We start from the raw sequence: 20,759 nt of genomic DNA on the forward strand, positions 1-20,759 counted from the left end.
ATATATATATATATATATATATATATATATATATATATATATATATATATATATATATATATATACACATAGATATCGTATTGTATAATATTTACTTAACGTAAGACTGACTGTGACTCAGTAGGAAGAAAAGTAGCCGTCAGGGAAGTTGGTTGTGGGTTTGATTCCCACTATATTTTGCCCAATACTGTTGTGCTTCTTGGCCAGCTTTTGTTTATCTTGTAGAAATCAAGGTTTGTGCTTTTGGAGACAGATAACTCAGGAAATAATAGAAATCATATAGAAAAAGAATAAATGACTGAAAGCTACACTGAGCTTATTTAATCACTGGCTGGTTTCTGCCAACAAGCCAGTTGGCTAGCAAATTAATGTTACTGTAATTTTACTTTGATTCTGTTTTTTATTACAGTGTATTTTGTAGATCCACAGTAACACATCGTCAACATATTTTGCACAACAGATTGCTTTACATGCAGTAATTTGCTGTAGAAACCATTGATTCTGCATTGGCAGAAACAAGAAAAATAGATTGCATTTAATTGTTAGGTTAATTTAATAAAAATGAACATTAGATGGATGGATTTGCCCTCAGCTTCTTGAAAAATATATTAGAATGACCCTGACCTAGAGGGTCTGACCAGCTGGTCAAGTGTCTGAAAAATGTGTCTAGATTTTGGCTTCACTTCTCTGCACAGCATGTTTTGGTATTACCCTCATTTCACTGGCCATTTTTCCTGGTAAATATCCAAAACTAAGGTGCATGCATGGTTGATGTAACAGTTTGAATTGGGGTCTGGAACAGAAGCAGATCTGCATGACACTTGAAGTACACTTAAGTGAATACATCACTGAATGAATAGGTGGATGAAAATGAATTAATCAAATCAATTTGGCTTTTCTAATTAACTAGGTTAAAACCTCTGGAGTTTTTTTTACATTTAACATACATATTTTAGTGCAGTAATTCAAAACATCTATCCATCTTCTTCTGTTATCAGTCAGGGCCACGGTGGGGCTGGAGTGTATCTCCTGGTGTTTGTGAGCAAAAGGACACCAGTCTATGAAAGAACATAGAAATACAACTATCCACACACACACTTAGTACACAAACTTCAGAGTGGCACCTTCTTTGTCTCAAACTCTATTCCTCTATCAGAGGCCTGGGAGCTTGGGGGTTCTTCACAGTATCTTAACCATGTCCCTATGGTTCCATATCATGTTTAAAACAAATATACCAAAATGGCTAAATTAAATTAAAAAAATGACAATTACATGTTCTAGTGGCAAATTACAAGTGAGTTTATTTGATAATGCGCAATTCTGGTCAGTTAGAATTGTCTTGATTATATAATATTTTCTAAGCACAGTTACAATTCAATATTTTAATATCCACATCAGGTTTCTAATTGATCAACTTTTCTATCGACTGAACTTTTTTTGTCTTTGCAATTACATCACAATTTTGGGGGGAAAAAAATAATAACAGCTGGACTGTTTGGTCAATGTATTTTAGAAGAAATTGTTTGCATCTCTATTGTTTTTTTTTTTTTCCTTTATGGTATGGCATTATGACACAGTGGATTCCACATATTCTAATTCATGATATCTGTCGTCTATAATTATGACTGAGCCCTTTTCTCATATTTCAGAGCTTAAATCTGTATTTAATGAAAGTAGTTTTATTAAGGAGAAAAGTGTTTATCCTTTATTTCTCATAAAGAAGCTGCTATCTCAATCAACAACACCACAAGCTTGACCACCTTTATTTCATTTTGGATTGACTTTATTTAAAATATTCCAGATGAAATATATAAACAAGGCCATATAAACTATATAATGTGTTTCTCCAAGCTATTTTATCCCATGTTCTAAAGAAAACAGTTTATGTGCTTTAATTAAATACATTAATTTATCTCACCTCCCCATTCCTTTACAGACAGACAAACATCAATTATCCCTGTTAGAATGCTGCAGCTTAAAACAAAAATGTCCAGATTCCTCTTGGTTTTATGTAACACTACAGCAAAAGAGAGAGTATAATCTGTTTTTGTTGTGTGAGAAGGATAAAACTGAGATTAAGCACATTTGAAAGAATATTTTTCATTCCTCCTTCTGTTTACATAAAATCATTTTTTGCCACAGTCAGGCACGCTATGCAGCCCTTTTTTTTTCTTCTTTATTTTTATTTTTTTGTTTTTTTGCAACACGCACTGCACGGACATTGGACTGGGCTGTTGCTATAAGGTGGAGCAAGCAAACATGACAGTAGAGGACATGATAACAGTTGGCAGGTCCTGGATAATAAAGATGTCTTTCTGAAAATTTCTGGCAGTCAAAGTTGTTTTATGGAGTGCATTTATGATTCATCTGGTTCATGAAGAGCAGAGTAACGGCTGTGGAAGTGAGCCCTCTAAAGGTTGGATCAAGACAACAAAAGGGAAAGAAGTAAATAGTGAGAGGCTGCAATCACTTACTGTTTTAGGGTATCAGATATCAGTGCTCTGAAATACAAAATGACTTGTTTTCACCATGTAGGCTTGTACAGAGACATGCTGTGCATTTCACTGATTAGGATTCAGTTAAATAACAGAATAATGGATAAACAAAAAGATGAATTATCACACTGCTGACTGATCTGCATCCTTTTCCAGTTAAACATGGTGAAATTTACATCAGAGTGCCGCATATCGTGTCTTATCTGTGACCGTCAGATAATCTTCAGTTGTTCACTTTTTTAAAGAAAACCTGTTTCCTTTAAATGATGGTATAAATGCAGTGCATCTAGCTTGAGCTTTAATATTTAAATTTACTAATGAGGAGAATTAGGCTAATGAAGAGTTGTATCCAATATCAACAGACCTTAGATTTAATTAATTAATTAGTTTCAACAAAATCTATGAAATAAAGTGAACGTGTTTTATTCGCTCACATTATTTACCATCTCTGCAAGACTTTGAGGTTTATTAATAAGATATTATTTGTTACATTTCAGCATTCAAACTAATTTAGAACTAAATTTTGAAAAATATATTACACCAAGGGAAGGAGTAGCTTTGTTTACTGACATGTGCTAAACCATTTAAACACCAGTGGGGGTTAATGCCTAACTTGGCCTCTGGAATTAAACAGCAGGAGCAAATTGGTTTTCTCCAGACACTATTTGCCCTTACAGCGTCCATACCAAGAATTAATCATAACCCTACAGTAAATAAGCAATCAAAGACTCCCCTTAAGTTATCACTGCGCCCTTTTACTGGGTAGTTGGTGCAACCGTGTGCTGAGTAGATGCCCCTGCTTGCCGCTCAGAATAGAAAGATCATGATGTTTGCTTTTAACCAGACTGTGCACGTGGGGTGAGGCTTAAGTTATCCTGTGACATCTTTGCTGCTTTTAGCTAGGGTGTCCTTAGGTTTCCCAATAGTAATACCTAAAGAAATCACGCTCTTTTTGTAGATGTTTCTGTTGTGTTGGTAGGAGTAAGTGAGCCGCGGAATTAGGGGCTTAATGCCCTGGTAATATTCAGATAAGAGCAGCTATAACCAATAAACAGGAAAGGGCTATAGGGATAACCACTTATCATAAAAACTGACAGTATGATTTTAATGGCAACTTTTGCTTTTTGAAATTTTTCTTGGATATTTGCAATTATTACATTCTTTTTATCCAATCCACTCTATTTCTACAGCACATTTAAATAATGTGGTATGTTTCAAATAGCTGCACAAATTAAGATGATAAAACAAGTTACAATGAAGTACACATATTCTACCATATTCTATCTACTAAAGTGCAAATACTTAAAAGTAAATATATATTTTTATTTGTGCAATTTCACTGTTGAATGTAACTATTGCTCTAGAGTGGCCTAACTAATAAGGGATATGTTTTATTTTTAGGGCTGTGTTTGTTTTTGTGACTCTTTGGCTGACACATATGTTGTCTAAAAGCCTGTTTAATGTTTTTTGTTGATGTTTTAAAGCCATACTGCGCCAAATCCCAATGACATAGCAACCCTATGATGACCAAACATCAAAGCAGATTCTACTTTTTAGCAATAACAGCAAGGTATATTTTAAGCAAAATTCTTTAGCTATGGACAGAGTTCAAATATGCAATCAAGCATATGTAGACCAGGATTCTTTGGAAAACCAACGAACAAACGTACTGGACACACATACTACAAAACTTACTTGCCTAAGTTAGTTATCAAATGTTAAAAGCATATTTTTAAAAAGAGGAACAGCATTTTTAAAGAAATTCACAGGGTATACAGTGGTAAGACTCCTAACAAGGGAATGTTCAGGCTTAACTTAAGTTGAGTAAATCTTGGCTTTGTTGAAACAAATCTTTCCTGATACCTTCTGACTGCACTTCATTCTGCAAATGTTTGCTTTAGGATGAAAATAATGGGTCCGGGAGCGTTCCTTTACTTTTTTCCATCTTGAAACCATTCATGGAATGTTATCTACGATTCCTTTCCTGCTTTCCAACTCACTATGATTTGCATTAGCTGCAAAAACATGCTGCATTTGAAAGCATTTTCTAGCTTCTGTCTTATATTATGACATCCTTTTTTCCCCTTTGTTTCTACTCATAAACATATAGGCACTTTATCAGGTATGCTATTCAGTTCCTTGTTAACTCAAAAAACAAATCGGCCAATCACATCATAGCCTGGAGGCTCTGTACTGCATTAAAGATTTCTAATGGCTTGCACTGGATCCATTTCAGGTTTTTTTTCTAACCACAAAGAAAGATTTCTTTACTTTTCAAGGTGTTTGCAGTGACATCATAAAAAGTACCAGCAGGCAATCTTGAAAAAAACTAACAAACACAAAGGGTAACCATGGTGACACACACACACAGGGAAAGCTGTGATTAAAAACAGGTATTAAAGAAAGATAAGGAGGGTTTCAAAGAAAATTTCAAATTTATTACACCCATGTCAGATGCCAAAGAGCTAACGTGATTACGATTATAAGCACTTAATTAACCGAACATGTCATGCATTTACATGGAGAATTACATGGTGTTGTCAGTGAAGCACATTACAAATATACATTGAGTTAGTTGTTTCATTTGGCCTCCTCAAAGTAAGACCAAACTTTTGTGATGATAAAAAAATGTATTTTTTTTTATTTTTATTTAAATTTTGCATGTGGAAAAAGCCATTTGCTTTTTATAAAAAAAATAAGCTGTTGTCTTCTACAACCTAAACTGCAGGATGGATGGATGGATGGACAATAAATCTTATCTTGTCTTTTGTTTTATCACCACTAGGGGCGCTAGAGCTGTAACTTCAAGGTTTCACTCTCCTAAAGCCCACTGTTAACAGTGTGCTGTAACAAAATCAAGTCCCACTTGGTGTTTTGGAATCTTATAGCAGACCAAATTTAACCAGAAGACTAAGAAGTCATTGAATTCCCTTTAAGGAAAAGGTTGCTCTTATCTCTCTAGATTAAAAACATCAGATAACTAATGTGTCTAATCAGGTAACTTTTAGTTTGCAGTTACATGGCCGACAATCATCAAGGACCAGCCATATATGCTTTATCTTACCACAAACCATAGACGTAAAATGACAATATTTGTTAATTGAGAATAAGACTAAAAATGGTTTTCAAAATACATGATTTAAAAGATTTTAATTTTTAAACATTTTATATTTAAAGGTATAGTGGAGGATTTTTGCGATTTTTTTTTAAAAGACCTGCCCTCTCCACTTATAAAAGAAAGAAAAAAATGTATTTACAGAACCCTGTTCCTGCTCCTATTAAACCCTTGTGAGAGCGTCTTTGCGTCGCTCATACAAGCTTACTATCCAAAAGAAGATTTTTAATTTTTCCACTGTGTCGGACTCACCAGTGTTAAGTGAAAATGGGGAAAAGCACATAGGACGGCCTTACCTAAATATATCACCAGAATGATTGACAAATAAGAGGACCATTTATTTTGATGATCCCCCGAAAAAAGAACATCCTCCACCATATCTTTAAGATGTAATGGAATTTGTATGTTTTTTTCAAGAAAAAACAGTAATCTTCTTTGTTTTATTGTTTTGCTAACACACATCAGTAAAAATTTGATACTACAAGCTCATTGTTTTAAATGATCATGTTTGCTTTTGTGGTTAAGCTTGGTTTGTTCAGAAATATTTCTCAGCAATTTGCAAATAATTCATCATAATTCATTCTCCCTTTCAGATTTCAGTGAATCTAAATTGCGTTGCATTCACTTGGAATTTTCTGTTTCCAAGTAAGAAATTTCATCTGGAAAAACCCCAAAACCTCGAAGTATGGAGCAAGAAAGTTGGAGGAAAAGCACCATATCTGACCTCTTTACACTGGATGGCCACTACTTACAACAACAGTAACTAAACTTTCCTAATTTGACTCTTATAATTTCTAAAACATTTAGTTAGTCGTACAGAAACAGCTTAGTGTTTGTAAAAAAAGATGTTTCAACACGGAAGAGGGTATTTATTAGCTTTAAAACAGAGGCCATCCTTGACATATTTAAGGAAGAAAGAATGTTATAACTTTGGAGATTACCTCACTCCAGATTCTGAGGCATGGGTGGTTCTACACAGGGGCCAACGGGGGCCAGTGTCCCTGAAGAACTGACCCTGGCCCCTGTTGTGGGCCCTGTACTGAAGCCACACAGAGCAAAAATGTAAATATACGCAAGGCAATTTTTCTTAAAGTAAGTGTATTTCCTTTCATTAAAGGATGTAAGATTTTTATAGATGGAAACAGATGGTTTATGTTTAAAGTAATAAAAAATTGTCTGTTATCTTATTTCAAGCTCATTATAGAACCATTTACAGCATGATAACCAAGATAACTTTTAAGTGCAAACGGCACGCAAAACTGAACCGGAGCCATACTAAGAGACGATCACAGTTTTTTTTCTGTTAGATCATAAGTGCGCAACCTTGGTTTTGTGGCTCACTTTTAATATTAAGCGGATGTGCTCTTACCCTGTTTTTTTGTTTCTCTGTTATTCTTTTTCTTTATTCCCACATGAATAATCAGCGGCCCCAACCCTGGCCCCCATTGGTAAATTTTGTCCAAAACCATCACTGTTCTGATGGAACACTACACTGAAGTGCTTTTAGGGGTGATTGATGCCCTTATTAGGAAGAGGGAGGCCCTATGAGACTTTGTTCCAGCCCTGGTTTCACCCCTATCTGTGTCTGCTTATTTCTCTGATCCAATGTCAGCAGACTGGAAGCTAGTGAGTAACTTGCAAACACCTGTTACTTGATAGGTTCTAGCTTTACCTTCATCTTTTGCATTTCCGGGCTGAGAGCGTTACAGGCTCCCATACTTTCTGGTTATGTGTGAGCGCTGCTCGTTGTACACAAGTGTAGATGCACGCGCGCTCATGAGAGTGTGTATCGGTTCGCGCGCACTGGGGATTCCCCCGCTTGACAAAAACAGCTCTTCCACTTCTCGCCTTTCATTGCTCATATGCTCTCCGCCTCGAGCCCATGCTGTTACCGGATATCTAGCCAGCAGCAGAGCTTCGCGACTCTTCATTTTATTATTTTTTAAAAACTTTTTTTTTTTTTTTTACCCGCGTCTGGGATGCTTCAATGCTTATTTTGCTACAGTTGAAAGCAGTTTTTCAGCTCTGAGCGTTTGTTACTGCAAGGGGAAGTACTTTATATCGGTTAGTGGCATGAGACTTAGCGGCTCATTTCTCTGTTCTTTTAAAGGAGCGGTGGCAGCCTGTCCGGGTTACACCAGCGGCGATAAACCCCGCTAGAAGACTGTAAATTACCCGGAAAGGAAGGCGGCTGTAGCCGGGTGGTGGAGGGGGGGAAACCCAGGGAGGCCGTTTGAGTTCACCATGGCGAACGACGGCTGTAGCAAAGAGGACCCGTTGGAGGACTGCCGCGCGGACTCGGGCATTGACTCTTGCCCCTCCATACTGAAGTCGGAGGAGCCCCGGGAGCCGAGCGGGGACTTCAGCGGGCCAAGGGACAAGTTTTCCACCGGGGAGGAGCGCCTGGATTCAGCCTACACGTCCTCGTCCATCACGGTAGAGAGTCTGTCAGATATCGTGGAGGATATCACCCTCAGCAGCGCCAAAAATGAGCGGATCTCTGAACTGTCCGAGCAAGAGGACTTACTCACAACTATTACAGAGGATGGAGACACGTAGGTTTTCTCTTTTTTTTGTTTTTTTGTTCAAATATACACTTTTCTTTTATATGAGCTCGGTTATAAATTAGATATCTACCTGATATTAATTACTTTGCAACAGTTAAATTCAACTTATGTCATTAAAATTGCAGACCTGAGCATATGCATTAATTATATATATATATATATATATATATATATATATATATATATATATATATATATATATATACATACAAACATTGTGTTTTTCAATTAGAACTTAATGATTTTATTTGAATATTTTGCTAGAGCAAAACTAGCCCATATCAGGTTGGAGAACATCACAGTGGAAGCTTTATTCCATCCATATAAGGACAGATGGCCTTTTTTCATTACTTTGAATGTAAAGGCCTGGTTTTCCCATGGTAAATGTTGCTGGAGGGGATTTTGAAGTGTGAACATGGAGACTTTTTATTGAACTTTGTCCTTGTCATGAATATGGACACACTGCTGGGTGGCGTCAGTCAGAAAACAGAAGTGAAACAGATAGGCCTGGACTTCCCCTGCATCACAGACAGAGCACATGTTGCAGAAGTAGCTGAACGTCTTGGTTTAGATCAGAGAAAACTTGTTTGACAGGACAGAACGGTATCTATGTGCATGCCTTCTGTCTTCCTATACATTATTTTGACTTGGTTGCATCAATTTAATTTTAACCACTGCAGGTTTCTTTAAAAGAAAAAAAGAAAAATCAGTTTTGACCAAGCAAAGTTTTGCAGTTCTCAGTTTGACTAGGTGAAACTTTGACTTTTTTTTTGGTACTAAATCTAGACACCTCAACCTCCACATCTAGCTTTACATGCAAACCTTAATGTGTGACCTAATGCCACACAGGTGTGTTTTCACTCTTATAATACACAGTGTCAGAGTCCTGCAACCAGAGCAGCCCATTGGGTGATGCAGTCAAAGAATTGCGGAAACTGTTGTTGTGTCTCTGACCTCCTTTGATTTCCGTTTGCTGATTGTCAGAGCCGTATGGTTTCATTCTCGTACCCTAACTATAGATACCTGCTGGGAACAAGGAAAAAAAAAACACAAGAATCACACCACACAAACTGCTGCTTAGACAGAAAGCCATGTGTGAAAACCTTAATCTTCCATTGTGGGATTCTTTGAAGATCTCATTCATTTAAGACTTACCAAAACCAGGACATTACTGCAATCTTTAAAGGCTAGTAAGGTTGCAGTTAGAGCACATTGACTATTTTGTAGATATTTGGCGCTTTCTTTGCATAAACACAATTTTTCAACTTTTATCTAGACAGGAAATAGTAATTCTTGCTGCTATCTTCCACAAATTATTCAACAGCTTTCCAGAATTGTTTCAGTAAAATAAAGCAACACCACTTAACTTTGACCCAAGTTTTAGCTTCATTTGAGGTCAGAATCTCAAAAACTTGCCTTTGTAACTTGAGAAGACCAGATCTGAATGGATCATGTGACCTAAAGCACCACTTTACCATAGCCTGAGCTACTCTTAAACTCCAGCGACTGCTATCTAGCTATCTAAGCTAAACATTTTATTTTAGGGAAAAAAAGCAGTTATGGTGTTGCTTTAGCATTGATTTGCAGTGGCATTTGTTGTGTTTGTAATTCAGCTCAAGACTAAAGCAGATAAACCTCCACCTAATCTCGCTTAAGTTTCGATGAACTTTGACTAGTAACCTGTAAAGCATGTAAAATATATATTTATATACATATATACACGCATTATAGCTATTCATTGCCAGTGTATTATTTATAAGCGATGGAAACATCCAAATATTATTTGCAATATCAAGTGGGGTTTTTATTCTTGTTTTAGAAGCAATGCTTTAAGTTATTTTTTTCTTTGTTCTCACCACTTTGTATGATGTGTAACTTGAGAGAATCGACTTTTTTTGCACAACTTGTTTCAGATCAGAGATCTGAATGAAAGCCCTGTCCTGTTATGGTGGGAACTTTTGATCCCACTCTGTCTGCGTCTGAATCAAGCGTCCGACTTTTCGATGGTTGTTTGACATTTAACCTGAAATGAGAACTGACTGACTTTGACATCACGCTGCGGTAACGCTGCGTCTCATAGCGAAATGTTTTGGTTGCTATAAATTAGTTTAAGCTTTCTTGATTTTGCACATTTACACTCGTATCGTGAAAGCCAAGCTCCCGTCTGAATAGGCCCAAAATCTTCCTCTGCCGAGGCCGCCGTTGTGTTGTTCTCAGTGGGTCTAAATTAAGCACCAAAGCTCTGTTCCATTTCCTGCTTTGTACATGCGTTTGTTTGCTACAACTTCCCACGCAGGCCTTGGGGTTAGAGTGCTTTGTTTTGTTTTGTCATTCACATTGGCGACGAGATCTCAAAAAATCTTACCCACTATCAGGTGAAGGTGCCATCCTCCATTGACCTTCAAGCCTGCTGCAAGATGTTCTTAAGAATTTTCTGTTGATTTCACAACATCCTAATCACTCAGTTTTGCCTCACAGCCCACTAAGCATTACTCTCTTGAGATGAGTACTGAGGAAAATTGTGATGCAACATTTTAAGTGCTGACTTTTTCTCTACCCACTTTATGTTACAATGAAAATCGGCTTGTTGCTCAATGCAACTTAAAATTAACCTGTAATTTTTTTTGTTCCATGACTGCAAGATGTTTATTTTTATCTCTTTAGAATTCTGCACCTATCGATCATCCACGAGGATATATTCATCTCCCAAGAGTTGATAGAGCTGTTCCCGAAAGAGGTCCTTGACATCCAGAACAATCTATATCAGGTAGGTTTATGAATAAATTGTGGCTTCCAGTAGGATTTTCCCTCTAGCATTACTTCCTCATTACCAGTATTTTGAATGCAGAAGCAGAGGTAATATTTATATCTGCAAACTTCAGAGAAGTTTTCTTCCTCCTTGTGAGCAGCCCTTCCTCTCCTGGGAACGTCACTGTGGGTGGCTCCAGTGTTGGCTCATAAGAGACTTTGAATGGAAACTCCCCTCCTCTACCTTGTGTAGAAATAGAACCACAGGGAGCTGGTTGGAGTGTATCCTTGTGTGGATGTTGGGGGGAGAAATTGTTCCAGTCCTTCAGGAAGTCTGCACTAGAGCCTTAGCGCGAAGTGAGGATGGAGCAGGCAGACATAGCTGTCAGTTGGAACAGATTGAAAAAGAAGAGTCAGCACTTCATGCATTGACTCAGTCTGCTCCGTGCTCCTGAGTTGCATAATTTCCTCTCAACAGTCATTATAGGACAGAAAAATCACGCCTGAGTAGAAATTAAAGATCCCTCCACATACTACGCATTCTGGTGTTATTTTTTTGACATTTAAATGTTAATGTTAAACGTTAATTTGCAAACGTAGGATTTATTTTTTTCTGCAAAGTTTAAGCAGAAAATTAAAAGCAGGTTAAAATTATCATGAAAAGAAGGTTCAATATTCACTGCATTTATTTAAGCCTCTGTAAGCTATTTGATTTGGAATGACTACTCAGCTCTCGCTTTCTCAGCTGGAACAAGTTTCTTTTGCGGTTGTCTTTGATGAGGTGAATAAACAGGTATGGGCTTGCTCTCTATAGTTTGTCAAAAGCAATCTTTTGAAGTCTAGGTAAAAAGACAGATGCTTGTTATTTAAATTCAAGTGTTAGAAACAAACATAGTTTCAATGGATACAACCAGAAAATATGTTGTTTTTGATTGATGCAAACAAAACGTTGTAGCTGATTTCTAATCTCTTGATTTAACGCTTTCCCTGTATTTTCTCCATTAAAACTTTATTATAAGAATCTGTACATACAATATTGGGGAAAATATATCTTAAGTGTCCAACTGTGACCAATCGTTAGTTTAATTAGGAGCAGATGAAAAAGAAGCTGGTTTTATAAAGCAGTTGCTGTATATTAGGATTTGACTCGCATAAGAAAATAACAAATAATTAAAAGTTAATTTTTATAAACGCAAACAAAACACATTGTTAGCTTTACTTTAACCGCCGTTTCAGGATGCGCATTGCAGGAAATGTAGATCTATACCTTAACTTCCAGATCTCACAGAATGCCAGCATGACAGAGCAAGACTGGAAGTTCCAAAGAACTAGAACCACTGTCCGCCTTCCTGTTATGTCATGAAAATCTTGCTCTCTTCTGCTTTCAAGCAGTCCAAAGGAACCACAAATATTCTCTACATAATGGAAAATATTTTTATTTAAAATAGTTGAGAAATCTCCATGCTTCTTTTAACCTTGCCTTTTAAGCCCCTCACTTTGAAATAAGATGGGTAACTTTGCATCTTCTTCACTTAATGATATCTACACTGGAGAGGGTTGCTTTCTGAGTGAGAGCTGGATGCGGAGCATTTAATAATCAAAAAAGATGATTTGGTTTTTTTGGCTTTTTTTCGCGACAGTCAAGTCAACAAAATACCTCCAGCTGTTTCCTCTGAAGTAATACTTGCTAGCTTTAGTTTAACGAGAAACGTATGCGCCAATAACTTCTTCCCTATATGCTTGTGATCGTCAGACTCCACTGCACCTGGCCACCTACCTGAATCTGACAGAAGTGGTGAAGGCCCTGATGAAGAAAGGAGCCAGCTTGGAGCTGCAAGACCAGGACGGGAACACGGCGCTTCACGTGGCCTGCCAACAAGGGCAAACGGAGTGCGTGACAGAAATGACCCGAGACCTTCCTGCGAGCATGCTGGAGCCAGTCCTGCAGACCCAGAACTGGAGAGGTGAGAACAGTTGTCTTATTACTGTATGGTTTTGTGTATAAACAGCAGACCTGAGCTGTTTTTTCTTTTATTTTATTTTTATGATCCCTGGATCTTTTATACCACATTTTTAGCATTATCGGCTCCGCAGCTGTCATTAAAGGTGGCATTAAATGTTTTTAATAAGGGCATTTCCTCCTTGCAGGTCTTGCCTGTCTTCACCTGGCAGCACTGAACAGGCAACAACAAATTATGAAGCTCCTGATGAAAAAGGGAGCAGATCTTAACATCCAGGTCAGCTTGTTTATTTGTGTGAAAAAATTTGCAATGTTTTCATGGAATGCACATTTTCAATTTTTTTTTCTTTAACCAATTACTAGTCACTTCTCATCCTGTTGCTGCAAACAGATTTCATATCCTACCTGATGTTCACTAAATTTGTAAACAAATAGTAAAATGCTTCCTCCCAGAAGGATTTGGCTCCATTTTTGTGTAAAATTTAGTTAAAAAAATGTTCTAGCCTTGTTTACTGTACTTTCTCGTACCTTGTGCTCCCATTTATAAATCTTCTGCACCTGTCCAATGTTGATAGCTGAGCTGAGCTCGGGGCTTCCTGTCGAATTTGGGGAGACATAATTAGATTTGAGATATGATTAGGCTGTCCAGCCGTCTCTTAACTTTCTATTGATGGAAGGGAACACGGCTGTTGGTGTTAAAACCACCGGGACATTCCTCTCAGTTTAAATCACCGTCCCAATATGTCACTGTCTTACTTGCAGGGTGTTGAATTATAATTTTAGCTAAAACTATTATATAAGCCGTCATTTATAGACTCATCCCTTGTAATTACAAGCATGACTATTAAATCTTTTTCTGTTTTTAATTATTGCACTGCAGGAAGGAACGGCCGGTAAAACGGCTCTTCACCTCGCTGTTGAACTGCACGATATCACGTTGGTGAAGCTGCTGCTTAGCAACGGGGCCGACGTGGATGCTCCGATGTTCAACGGCTGCACGCCTCTGCACCTCGCTGTGGGCAGACAAGACGCACGAATCGCTGACCTCCTCTGCCAGTTTGGGGCTGACAAGATGCTGCGAAACATGGAAGACGAGACAGCGCTGGATCTGGCCGACGGAAATGATGACGTAAGCAAACTGTGTTGATGCAAAAAAATAATCTATTTTTTTTTTTTTTTAGCTAAGTTTAAATTGTATTTGTTTTTCTTTAAATTGATACACACCTATTAATTAGTTATTTTCGAGCTGACTTCATTTTTTTTGGAGGGTTTAAATGTGAGGAAAACTTCTCCTGGCCACTCTTCAAAATGGAAAACATCAGACATCATACTAATAAGGAAAAGCGATGATAGTTTATTTTCTATGAAAGAACAAAAGAATTTTCAAGAAAAAAAAACCTGCAAATATTTATTTATCTAATATTAAACTTTATTAGCACTGCCACTCAAGGAAAAGTAAAGAAATTTCTCTGAATTCTTAGCCATCTTTTAGTCTTACTGTAGTTTTTTAAATCACCATTTTACTTTGTTTTATTCATTTTTTATTACACTGAAAATTACAGGGCCATACTATTTTCTCTGTTTTTAATTCTGGTGGTCAGGAAAAGCTGTTTTCTGCAGTTAAGTTATCTAATTCAGGGTTTTAAACATTAAACACTTTTCAAAACAAAATTTTTAATTGCTTTTTTTTTTTTTATCAATAACATAAGTGATCTCTTTTAATGCATTTAGTGATAGTTTGCAGACATCGTCCAAACAAACCTATAAGCAGAGCAACAGTCATATATCAGATATCTGATCCCATTATCGTTTACATCTGGGGATTACAACAAGCCTCCAATTTATGCTCTGATCCAAACATCTTCCATTTGAGGAATCTTTCTAGCACCCTTCCACACTAAAGTGATTGGAAGATTTTTGTTTGTACTACTTGCATTCATCATTAGATTAAATGTTATAGAACATTCCACGGATTTTGTGGAAAACTAAAAGTGGACACAATTTCTGTTGTTTAGGTTATTTTGATTTTTATATTCTTGTTTTATTCCAGATTCTGGCCCTGTTTCCATTTGATGACATCCAGATCTCTGGAAGGTCTGTAGTTGGTGTGCCGTTTTGAACAAACTCCCAGCCCAAAACATGGACTATAACACACCTGGAGCCTGAATGCAGCTGGAACTTTTGATTTTTATTTTTTTCTGACTAAGTTGTTTATTAAATAGTTGCTTTATATGTAGTTGACTCTAATATCTAGTGAGAAATGTGCACCATGCTAATCTGCTTTTCTATGGGAAGCAGAGCAATTCTGCTTAAACTGAACGCTGATTTATAAAAACAAAATGATGCGTTGTTCTCCGTTTCAAAATATGCCCCAATGCAAGTGCAAAACTATAAACCTAACCGCCCCTGAAAATGCTACCTCTTTCACAAATATGAATTGTTTAAGCTGCATGACCATTTTTAAAAATCCTTCCATTTCTGAAAGCATGGAACTTTGGATTTGTGAGGAGAATGCAGTCATCAGCAAAGATTATTTTGGTTTCCTTTAAATTTTTTTGTCTTTTTCAAACTAATCTTATCCCTGTTTATTACAGCAAACTGATAGCCAGTATCAAAAATGTAATATATGAAAAATACAATGCCGCTTAATGTTTCTTTTTTTTTTAAGGTTTGCTGCTTTGTGATGAACTATTTATCTTTTCATGTACTATTCATCTGCAGAAAAGAGCAGATCTTTGCATGTAATTACACTGGCCTCTCTCGCTGAAACGAGCAGTTCATTTATTTTTTAATAAAAGTCGGAACACCATTTGCGTGTGTGGGTATGTGTATGTTCTTTTTCAGGGAAAAGGAAGTTTGGGTTTACTCTCATTAGTGTCTTTTGGCACCACTCGTGTTTGTGCACACTCTGACCAGAATAGCCACTCTACAACGGAAAGTCCGGGTTTTCTTAAGCATCCCTGAAGCTATTTCAACCATGCAGGTTGAGATGCACATAAACTATGAGCAAAATGAAAACCATTGAAGTCTATAAGGTTTAATAAGTTCTTACAACTCATTAGAAACATTTTAAAAATGTAAATTAGGGCAACCTCCATGGATTTGACAGTTTTTATGGTTTACCCGCATGACAAAGTCCTTTTTTGTTTGTTTCCTGTCAGGTGCTTCTGCAAGGTGTATCTTTGGTTTTACTGGAAGTCTCTTCCTTGTAGCTTCTGCAATACAATGATCATATGGCGGTTGGAAATTCCACCCCGCTGGATCTAATTTGTAAACATGCCAGCAGCAGAACTGGTTCACAATGCAGGGCTTTTGGTCACAATGGTTTTCTTGCATGCGTGATAGCCAGGAGATCATTTATGTAAGTGGGTTGGTGTGCAGACATTCTGGTTAATTCTGAGCAACACAAAATGCTCATACTTGTGTAGTAAACAGCTGGAACAAAGGTTATGAAACTCAACTACTTCCCTATTCAACTGTGACCTGGGAAACTCTGGTGCTATTTATGTTTTCTGCATTATTGGTCATGCTGGCAGAGACCTGCAGTAAAAAACAATGTTTTAAACATGTGCAGCTTTCCTTAGACTAACAAAAGAAAGCTCATTTCATTCAGAACCATTTAACTCAGTGCGTTTAACTGTTGGTTCCTGCAGCTTCTTTCTGGATTACAGTTACTGATGCGAGGAAATTTTTGTTCTTTTAAAGCTGCACCAGTTCCCTAAATGTTTGACCTGGGAATCTCCACCAAAATTCATTCACTGTGTAATGACTACAAACAAGCCAAGCCCAATTTGATTGTTGTATGCATGCTGCTGGATTGAAGTATTGTCTTCTAAGCAAATATACTCTATAAAAGGATAACCTTCCATTAACATAAGTAAAACTTGTTTCAAGCAAGTATAAAACATGTTACTGCTAATTAGAAAACTACTCCAATCTATATTCTCTCATATTTCATTGCATCCCATTCTCAAATTTCAATGTCTAATTTGAATTTTATGAGGTTACTAACAGGCTGTGCAGTGGAAGGATTAGTATGTATGTTTTTTTTTTTTTTTTACCATATATGAAAATAACAGTTGGCTTTTGTATTTAGCCCTTTATATAATCCACTAACTTTTACCTCTGCCTATATTTCTAAAGTTTTCAGAGTACAAATCCATTCACGTCCAAATCCAATGTTACTTTTCATCCACACAGAGTTTTGGTTTTAGTATTTTTCAGTTACGATCAATGTAATTGGTGAATTAAAATGTCTTTTGGTAAACTTAAGAAAAAAAAACAGGGTTTAAAACTTTGTTAAAAAAGATCTCCTCTGCACTTCTCTGTAAATTCCAGATTTTTGAGGTGCACGGCTTATAACCATCCTATCTACTAATAAAGATCCAAACCATGAAATCAATAAATAGTTGTTTTGAAGAAATTTTGGTCTTGTCAGACTCTTTCAAATAAACAATCGTCACTTTTTCTTATTTGCATGATCTCAAGGCCAGGAGAAATGTTTCTCACATTTATACTTCAGATAAACAGGAATAGGGCTTATGAATAACTAATAAGCAACACATTAAAGTTATGTATCACAAGAAAGAAAGAAAGTTACTTTTTTTTTTGTCCTACTGTCTGAAAACGCTAGATTTAAAACTAAAGATAAAAAAAAAAAATGAAATATCTGGTAGGCAATTAACAAGCAGATTTAATAACCTTATAAAAGGGTTCTTCGTGAGAATGAGTTGAACTGAGTGAAACCTTTCTATCAGGGTCAGCATGAGGTTTATAGCTTCCAAGGTAGGGTTCAATGAAAGATTACATACACCTTAGTAGTGCTCACAGAGAAATATTTTCCATGGAGCAAATTAAAAGAATATTGAGGGCGGTGCTCAGAGGGTTGACGGGTCAAACAGTAGGAGGAGAAAAAGATGGGTAGGTGGGATTACTCAACCATGACCTAGTGAAGTGACAGATTTTTCCACCGCAAATCAAAAAGCCTCACCGGGCTACATGGGTTCTACCCTAGGGTATCCAAAACAAAGGTCCAGAGTCATCTATTGCTTGTGTTTTTAAACGCATACGTCAAAGTGAAAGATGTGGGAACCTTTTGCCCTACAGCTTGCAAAAAACACATACCCCGGCGTTTCTTCCAGTCAGTAGTTACACTGAACAGTAGAATCACTACTTTGGTTCATTTCTAACAAGGGGAGACAGATATTACACCAGCCGTAATATACGAGAAATCAAAGAGTAATTTTTGTTATCACTCCCTCCAAAAAGTATCTGTACTCATTAGACTGTTGTAAGGCTTAAGCAAGACCGCCAACTTTCACAGGTTTCATTTTTTGTATGAGATAGGCCAATAGGAGCAGAACATAACTGTGAAATAACTTTGTGTGTGCATTTTTATTCTTTCTCTTCTACTCTCAGTCACCCAGATTAAATCCAGAGAAGCCAAATTAATTCAAAGGTCCACTAATCAGTAAATATAGAAAAAATGTGTGTAATCTAATCTCCAACCAACCAAGGAGGTTTCTTTAGAGAACACATGTGAACAGAGCAATGAAAGAGAAAGCAGACAGTCCAGGAAAAGGCTTTGGAGGAGTTTAAATCAAGATTTGATTATCTCACAAAGCCCCATTCAATCCATCTACCTCAAACCCTACCTTGGAAGGTATAAAACCCCCTGCTGAGAATGAAAGAAAGGTTTCACTCAAACAGGAAGATACACATTAACACACTAAAGCATGCAGACACAAGTGCAAAGAGCTGCACTTACTTCCCTTAAGTCAAGAATGAATGAAACATAATGTTAACAATGTTAATTTAGCATGTTGATTGATAAATAAGTCCAAAATGACAGAATTTAATTGCATAAAAATGTTTTATTTTTGTTACCTTTATGTAATATGTAGATACCAAGAAGTTTTTTAAAAGTGTATTTCAATTCAATGTCAATATACAATATTTTTTATTATTATTATTTTTTTTATATTCAATTGGCTTTTTTCTTATAAATGACAAGACCTAAATATTTTATTAAACTAGTAGGACTGGAAGAGAAGAGTAAGCATTAAAAAGAAGATTAGATGCAAGGAGGTTGTTTGTTCTGAAAAAACTTGTAAAATTCACAGCTCAACTGGGAGAATGTTATGTGGTGGCCATCCTCATTTTATACTACAAAAACTTGATTTTTATAAAAGAGCACAAAAAAAAGTGTGTGGGGCCACAGGTGATACAAATTATAGAAAAGTAAAGTAGTTTGGCCAGATAAAATCAACTTTCATCATGGTGAGCTGAATGCAAAACCATATATTTGGAGTTAAACTAGAGTTACACATCAGTTATATCATGCCATCTTCATAGTGAAACATAGTGGTGGCAGCATAATGCTGTGGGGATTTTTCCCCCCCTTTTTTTATTTTAGCAGTGATGTGGCTTACCGGTTATAGCTAATGAAACTGAGATTCGTGCAAGGCAATACTTTTACAAAACCTTCCAGAGGTAAAGACTTAAGGTAAGAATGGAGATTTACCTTTATGCTAACAAAGAGCATTAAATAAGGCCAGAGCACTAACATACTTCTAAATCAAAGAATCTTAATATTTTGAAATTGTCTGGTAAAAGTCCAAGGTAAAGTGCTTTTGCTACCTATCCAAACCTGTAGAACTTAATATATTATGCAGACAACAAAAAGTTTCAAATCTCTATATGCAGAAAAATTATAAGCATACCTTCAAAGACTTGTAGCTCTAACTGCAGCAAACACAATTGTAGTGTTGAGGGAGCGGAATACATATATATTGCATTTTTTGTGTAGAAAATGGTCAGAAAGCATGTATTGTTTATTTTACTATCTTCTCATTTATGTTATTTAAACTCATAAAGTATGAATAACATATATTGAAGTTTTTGGATTTGCCGTGAAAATTAGGAGTATTTATAGTTTAGCAAGACAAAATATACCTTTTAAACTGAAAATGGACGGGGAAATATGGTATTTGTACATAACAATTGCAAACTGCCCTCCAAAATAGAACCTTCTTGTGCTTTTAATTTGTATGGGATTATTTCTGTTGCACGCTAAATGTTGCAGTAACCACTCCGTGCCGACAGGGTGCAGTGTCGCCGAGATAAAACCGTTTTCCACCTCCGGCATCCTACTGGTGTTCATTAAAACAAGAAGGGAGGCTTTCCTGTTGCAGTGAACACATCATCTTCAGATGATAAGTGGAAAAAAACAGATTTAAAACGAGCACGTTCCGGAGAGAAAGACTCAGCCCTTACGGGTTTAAAGCGTCTCTTTCTGTCCGACCGGAGCGGCTTCATGCTGCGTCACCGCGGAGACGTTTGAGAGCTGCTGCCGGGTGTGGGGCCACTGAGAGTGGGGGGGAAAATGCCTTCTTTCTCATGGAGGTAAGATCTTTTTTTATGTAGGACGAACTGAAACTGGGGGGACAATGTTTAGATTTGGATAAGCTGAGCTGTCTAAAGTTAAAGATATAGTTTATTTGAAATGTGGCAAAAAAATTAGCAAGTGCCGTTACAGCTACACGATTTTATGATGTTAGGCAATATTTAGGAGTAAATATTTAATAATGAGTTAAAGTATTTATGGCACTTTTTAAAATGGAGTGCGCTTTGTTATGTTCAATTAAATAGTAAAGTGAAGCATTATTAGTTTAGTTTTGATCCAACTTTTCTTTAACCTGTCTTATTATGCATCTTAAATGATGTTTCCTCTCTCTTTCTTTTCTTGAGTCTTCTAAAGCTACTTGAATCATGTTGTTACTGCGATGTTCTATACAAATTAACTTTATTTACCTTCAGTTCATATTATGCACAATGAGTCATAATGCATTTATAATAAAAATGTATTATGTCGT

The 20,759-nt window shown here is 36.6% G+C and overlaps 2 protein-coding genes across 2 annotated transcripts in view; both read left to right on the plus strand.

The window, feature by feature from the left end:
* The first annotated feature begins 7,426 nt into the window (after positions 1 to 7,426).
* Positions 7,427 to 15,700, plus strand: nfkbie (nuclear factor of kappa light polypeptide gene enhancer in B-cells inhibitor, epsilon). Its single transcript, XM_015405160.1, has 6 exons — positions 7,427 to 8,165; positions 10,842 to 10,944; positions 12,679 to 12,889; positions 13,074 to 13,162; positions 13,766 to 14,014; positions 14,936 to 15,700. The coding sequence occupies exons 1-6, from the start codon at positions 7,855 to 7,857 to the stop codon at positions 15,002 to 15,004; spliced, it is 1,032 nt and encodes a 343-aa protein (XP_015260646.1). The 5' UTR covers positions 7,427 to 7,854; the 3' UTR covers positions 15,005 to 15,700.
* A 4,341-nt stretch (positions 15,701 to 20,041) lies between these two features.
* The window catches only part of slc35b2 (solute carrier family 35 (adenosine 3'-phospho 5'-phosphosulfate transporter), member B2), a 7,600-nt gene continuing 6,882 nt past the window's right edge, over positions 20,042 to 20,759 (plus strand). Inside the window, exon 1 of the mRNA XM_015369392.1 lies at positions 20,042 to 20,289. Within this exon, the coding sequence (XP_015224878.1) occupies positions 20,270 to 20,289 (20 nt within the window). The 5' untranslated portion in view covers positions 20,042 to 20,269. The remainder of the gene's footprint in view (positions 20,290 to 20,759) is intronic.

This window comes from Cyprinodon variegatus, unplaced genomic scaffold (assembly GCF_000732505.1).
Source record: "Cyprinodon variegatus isolate N-32 unplaced genomic scaffold, C_variegatus-1.0 Scaffold37, whole genome shotgun sequence".
NCBI classification, from domain to species: domain Eukaryota; kingdom Metazoa; phylum Chordata; class Actinopteri; order Cyprinodontiformes; family Cyprinodontidae; genus Cyprinodon; species Cyprinodon variegatus.